The sequence below is a fragment of the Phacochoerus africanus genome, chromosome 4 (assembly GCF_016906955.1).
Source record: "Phacochoerus africanus isolate WHEZ1 chromosome 4, ROS_Pafr_v1, whole genome shotgun sequence".
Classification (NCBI taxonomy): domain Eukaryota; kingdom Metazoa; phylum Chordata; class Mammalia; order Artiodactyla; family Suidae; genus Phacochoerus; species Phacochoerus africanus.
The window spans coordinates 58260876-58266875 of record NC_062547.1 but is presented as its reverse complement, the minus strand read 5'-3'; the positions used below and the strand labels follow the sequence as shown (position 1 = coordinate 58266875).

General features: G+C 40.5%; 1 protein-coding gene across 4 annotated transcripts in view; it reads left to right on the top strand.

The window, feature by feature from the left end:
- The first annotated feature begins 1287 nt into the window (after nucleotides 1-1287).
- The window catches only part of NLRP3 (NLR family pyrin domain containing 3), an 83804-nt gene continuing 79091 nt past the window's right edge, over nucleotides 1288-6000 (top strand). For 2 of the 4 annotated variants that reach the window (XM_047776383.1, XM_047776384.1), the window contains exons 1-3: nucleotides 1288-1502; nucleotides 3668-3728; nucleotides 4337-4657. In XM_047776383.1, coding sequence (XP_047632339.1) covers nucleotides 4375-4657 — 283 coding nt within the window. In that variant the 5' untranslated portion in view covers nucleotides 1288-1502; nucleotides 3668-3728; nucleotides 4337-4374. The remainder of the gene's footprint in view (nucleotides 1503-3667; nucleotides 3729-4336; nucleotides 4658-6000) is intronic. The other 2 variants (XM_047776380.1, XM_047776382.1) reach the window with 2 other exon arrangements.

Here is a 6000-nt window from a genome sequence, read left to right as displayed (position 1 = left end):
TGGAATATTATTTAGCCATAACAAAGAAGGAACTCCTACCATTTGCAACAATATGGATGGACCTTGATGAAACTGCGCAAAGTGAGATAAATCAGGAAAGACAAATACTGAGTGAAATCAGTCATATGTGGAATATAAAATAGTCAAACTCATAGAAACAGAGATTAGAATGGCAGTTGCCAAGGTCTAGGGAGAAATAGAAAGGGAGAGGTATTAGTCAGAGGGTGCACAGTTTCTCTTATGCAAGATGACTAAGCTCTAGAGATCTTCTGTAAATCAGAGCCTGTAGCTAATAATATTGTATTACGTACTTAATATTTGCTAAAATGGTAAATCTTTTAAAAATAATTTTAACAATATTTTTATTCATTTATTATAATTTTAATATTATTTTTCATATTATTTTCCATTATGGTTTATCACAATATATGAATATAGTTCACTGTGCTATACAATAGGATTTTGTTGTTTATCCATTCTATATATACTGGTTTGCATCTACTAACCCCAAACTCCATACCATCCCACTCCCTCCCCCCTCCCTCTTGGCAACCACAAGTTGTTTAGTAGATAAGTTCATTTGTCTCATAGTTTAGATCCCGCATACAAATGATATCCTATGGTATTTGTCTTTTTCTTTCTGATTTACTTCACTTAGTATGAGAATCTTTAGGTCCATCCATGTTGGTGCAAATGGCATTCTTTTGTTCTTTTTTATGTCTGAGTAATATTCTCTTGTATATATGTACCACATCTTCTTAATCCAGTCATCTGTCAATGGACATTTAGGTTTTTTCTATACCTTGGCTGTTGTAAAGAGTGCTGCCATGAACATAATAGGGTACATGTATCTTTTTGAATTATAGTTTTATTTGGATATACGCTAAAAGATAGATTTTATATTAAGTGTTCTCGCTACATACACAAACTCATAACCATAATCAGGTTTGGAGGTACTTTGGGAGGTGATACATGTGTTTAAGGCCTTCATGATGTTGATGGTTTCACAGGTATATATTTGCCTTAATAAAATAGTTAAAAAAATAACAGGCAATTATTATTGTACTGTCTGCTGAACACCTCCATGTGATGGCTTGATAGTGCATGGGATCTACAGTTTGACGGCTGGGTCATACTCTTGTTTCTCTCTTTACCAGCTCTGGCTATATTCTCCACCCCATTCTCCTCTCTGTCATCACGACACTCATGAGACTGCTGTCAGAGTCAGAGAGAACATACATTAAGAAGCAATTGAATTTTCTCTCACTCTCCACACTGTTGGCCACTGAGGAGAGGCCAGATATCTGGCTACAACCTGACTCAGCTTTGAGAACTTCAGTTTGGAAAATCCAGTGATATGAGTAACTGTTAGTCTCTGCCTTTGCCTGTGATGCAAGCCTGTTCAGTCCATCTGAGACCACATCCTTCCTGTCCCTGCTGAGCTGTGACTTCTATAAATTCATCTAGTTTCCTCTTTGGCTGTTCCTGAGGCAGGCTTCTGGGTAAGTCCAGCTCTGTGGATCGGGGTGGCTGAAATGGTCTGGGGGAAGAATGGGGAGACTGTGTCAAGGGCCAGACTTGACTAGAGATTTCTTCTACCAGCGTTGACATCTGTCCTTGAACAATGTTTCTGAAATGTTCTTTTCTATTTGTCCCTACTAGTGCTGTGTGTGTAATTGCATGTGTGTGGGTTGGGGAGGCAAGAACAGGAGTGGTGACCATAGCTTACACCCATGACTCCAGCAGATTTGCCAAGCACTCCTCTAGGGAGTGGATAAATGGGGTACATAAAAGGAAATGAGCAGCTTTACAAAGCAAGGAACACAGGAGGTAAAGATCAGGACAGAGTGCACTAGGGTTAGGGATAGGAGAGCACAGAGGAGAGGCAGAGTTCTGATGTGGATGGAAAGATTGTTGGAGTAGGACCTTGGAGGGTCTGCAGAGCTTGTGGGTCTGTCTGGCTTACCCTCTCCCCTTCTGCCGCCTGCCCAATGCATAGGGGCTCTTTTTGAGGGGGGGCGGTTCATGAGGCCAGGAGTGAAGAAGCAGGAATGGAGATGGAAGAAGAGATGAATATGTTTGAGATATCTTGAACATTAAATTCTTCTCTTTAAAAATTACAATTTGGGGCTTCCCTGGTGGCCTAGTGGCTTAAAGCATTGTCGCTAATGTAGCTCGAATTGCTGCTGTAGCACGGGATCCATCCCTGGCCTGGGAAGTTCTGCATGCCGTGAGCATGGCCCCCCAAAAGATTCCAATCTGTAGAGTGCCAAAGTTGCGTGTTTTTTTTTTTTTTTTTTTTTTTTAGGGGTCACACTTGTGGCAAATGGAAGTTTCCAAGCTAAGGGTCCAATAGGAGCTACAGTTTCCGGCCTACACAACAGCCACAGCAATGCAGGATCCCAGCCTTATTGGTGACCTTACACCACAGCTCACGGCAATGTGGGATCCTTAACCTACTGAATGAGGCCAGGGATCGAACTTACATCCTTGTGGATTCTAGTTGGGTTCGTTAACTGCTAAGCCACAAAGGGAACTCAGAGAGTGCCAAAGTTTTAAAGGGGGTCTCTTTTCCTTTAGCGTCATTTATGGCTTTGGGCCGATGCTGTTTTCCAAATTCAGTGATATGAAGGGATCCAAATCCTGATCCCTTTGGTCAATTCCAAAGCCAATGCATTCAACAATCAAAAATCTAGGATATGTGTGTGATTGAAAGGTAACAGCAGCTGATTTCTAGTTTTTGTGGAACTTAAGGTCTAGTTAGAAAACAGAGTTGGTGAACATTATAATTTTATCACATTCTTCTCTGTGATAAAACCTGAGAAACTGTCTTTGTCTTTTAACCATTTATTTTTTCATCTTCGATCATTTTTTCTCCTACCTGACTGAGATACCTACTTAAACAGTGGAAGAAATGGTCTCATACTTTTGTAGGTTTAGAAAAGCACAATGATGGGGGCATGACTCAGAATCTGTGGCTGTGGTTTAAATCCTGGCTTTGTCCCTTCCTGGCTGTGAAACCCTGGGCAAGTCACTTAGCCTGAGAGTCAGTCTCTACTTCTATGTGATGGTGCTAGGAACAAAATCATTGGGCTTTGTGCATCAGTGCAGCACCTAGCCCATGAGAAGCTCTCAATAAATGAGTTCTAATAATTATCATAACTGTGAATTTTTCAAGGAGACATTTAAGAAATGTATATGCTTTTTATTGTCCCTTATGTACCCCAAGTTCGATCTCGTTTTAGTTTTTATCAACCATTGGAATGATAAAATGGCTGTCACAGTCCATCCCTTCCTCTGCCTCCTTCTATTTCCTCTCCTTTTCTCTCTCTAGCCATGTGCTGTTATGTTGTCACCATAGTTACTCATTCCTGGCCTCCTCCTTCTTTTGCCTCTCACTCATCTTTCCTCTGGTCAAAACAGAAAGAAGAGACCAGAGTCTTTCAGTTGGAAGAAATGTAAAACACATCTTTTCTACTCTGTCATTTTATAGATGAGGAAACTGAAGCTGAGGAATAGTTTGTTCAAGGTCATATGAGCCAGTAATCAGTGGGAACAAAATTCTCTTCGCGATATATCACAGTGGCATCAGGAAGTGGTTTAAGACACATATTTCACTGTTAACATGATTGTGTTTGTGGGCTTAATTATTGTTTCTTTCCATAAGGACACCTTTCTTCCATGGCTCAGGACACACTCCTGGGGACAGCCAATAGGAAGACTTTTTGGTAAGTATTTGACTCACTTTTCAAAACTAAAGATGGCAACTGGTTACAGTACAGGGATTTAAAAAATTTTTTTCAGTGATTTTTATTTCCTTTGAATCTTCTGAGTATTTTTTTTTTCAACCACACCCACAGCGTGTGGAAATTCTTGGGACAGAGATCGAATCTGTGCCACAGCAGTGATCCGAGCCACCACAGTGATGATGCCAGACCCTTAACCCACTGTGCCACAAGGGAACTATTGACTCTTCTGAGTTTTTTTTTTTTTTTGTCTTTTTGCCTTTTCTAGGGCTGCTCCTGTGGCATATGGAGGTTCCCAGGCTGGGGGTCTAATTGGAGCTGTACCATTGGCCTACACTAGAGCCACAGCAACGCCAGATTGGAGCCGCGTCTGCAACCTACCCCACAGCTCACAGCAACGCTGGATCTTTAACCCACTGAGCAAGGCCAGGGATGGAACCTGCAACCTCATGGTTCCTAGTCGGTTTCGTTAACCACTGAGCCATGACGGGAACTCCCTGAGTTTTTTATAGTTTACTTCTCTCTGAGGGTAGACTTCTAAAAAAGACTTCTTATGTAAGATGTGCTGTTTTCACTCTCCGACTTTCCAGTGTGGACCTATGCCCTGGGACTCTGACTAGGGCTGCACATGAGCATGGCAAGCGTCCGCTGCAAGCTGGCTCGTTACCTGGAGGACCTAGAAGATGTAGATTTTAAGAAATTCAAGATGCACTTAGAAGACTATCCTTCTCAGAAGGGCTGCATCTCTCTCCCTCGGGGCCAGACAGAAAAAGCAGATCATGTGGATCTAGCCACTCTGATGATAGATTTCAATGGAGAGGAGAAGGCATGGGCCATGGCCACATGGATTTTTGCTGCGATCAACAGGAGAGACCTTTATGAGAAAGCTAAGAGGGATGAGCCAGAATGGGGTGAGTGGAAGGAAGATAGTATTTTAAAAAAATTGTGATAAAATACACATAATATAAAATGTGTTATCAGTCCTTTTTAAGTGTATGATTCAGTAGTGTCAACGACATTCACGTTGTTGTGCAATCAATCTAAAGAACTCTTTTTCATCTTGCAAAACTCTGTACCCATTAAACAACAAATTCCTCATTCTATCCTCCCCTCAGCCCCTGGCAACCACCACTTTCTGTCTCTGTACATTTGACTATTCCAGTACATGTTTACAAGTGGAATCATGAAGTATTTGTCTTTTTGTATCTGGCTTATTTCACTTTGCATAAACATCCTCAAACTTCATCCATGTTGTCACATATGACAGAATTTCATTTCTTTTAAGGTGGAGTAATATTTCATGGAATGTATGTACCACATTTTGTTCATTCATTCATCCATCAATGGACATTTCAATTGCTTCTATCTTTTGATTGTTGTGAATGATGCTGCTATCAACATGGTTGTACAAATCTCTTTGAGACTTTGCTTTCAATTCTTTTGGGTGTATGCCCAGAAGTGGAATTATTTCATTGTATGGCAATTCTATTTTAAGTTTTTGAGGAATTGCCATAATGTTTTCCATAGTGGCTGCGTCATTTTACACTTCCACCAACAGTGTACAAGAGTTCTAATTTCTCCACATCTTTACCAAAGCTTATTTTATGTTTACTTGCAGCATATGGAAATTCCCTATGGGGTTTAATCAGATTAGGGGTCTAATCAGAGCTGCAGATGCTGGCCTATGCCACAGCCACAGCAGTGTAAGATCTGAGGTGAGTCTGTGACCACAGCTCATGGCAATGCCAGGTCCTTAACTCACTGAGTGAGGCCAGGGATCAAAAAGCATCCTGATGGATACTAGTCAGGTTTGTAACCTACTGAGCCACAATGGAAACTCCTTTTTTTTGTGTTTTTTAATAGTAGCAGTCCTAAATGGGTATGACATGGTCTCTCATTGTGTTGGTTTTGATTTGCATGTCCTTATTGACTATGGTAGTGACCATCTTTTCATGTGCTTGTTCATCATTTGTTTATCTTTGGAGAAATGTCTATTCAAGTCCCTTTCCCATGTTTTAATTGAGTTGTTTGTCTTTTTTGTTGTTGACTTATGGGAGTTCCTTATAGTAACCTCTTATCAAATATATAATTTGCAAATATTTTCTCCCAATCTGTGGGTTGCCTTTTCATTCTATGTATGGTATCCTTAGATCAATCAAAATATGTTTTTTTTAAATAATTTACTTTATTATCTTGTCTTTATCTTCCATCTTCTTCTCATGATAGTGCTATGAGAAGATGGAGGAAAGCAGCT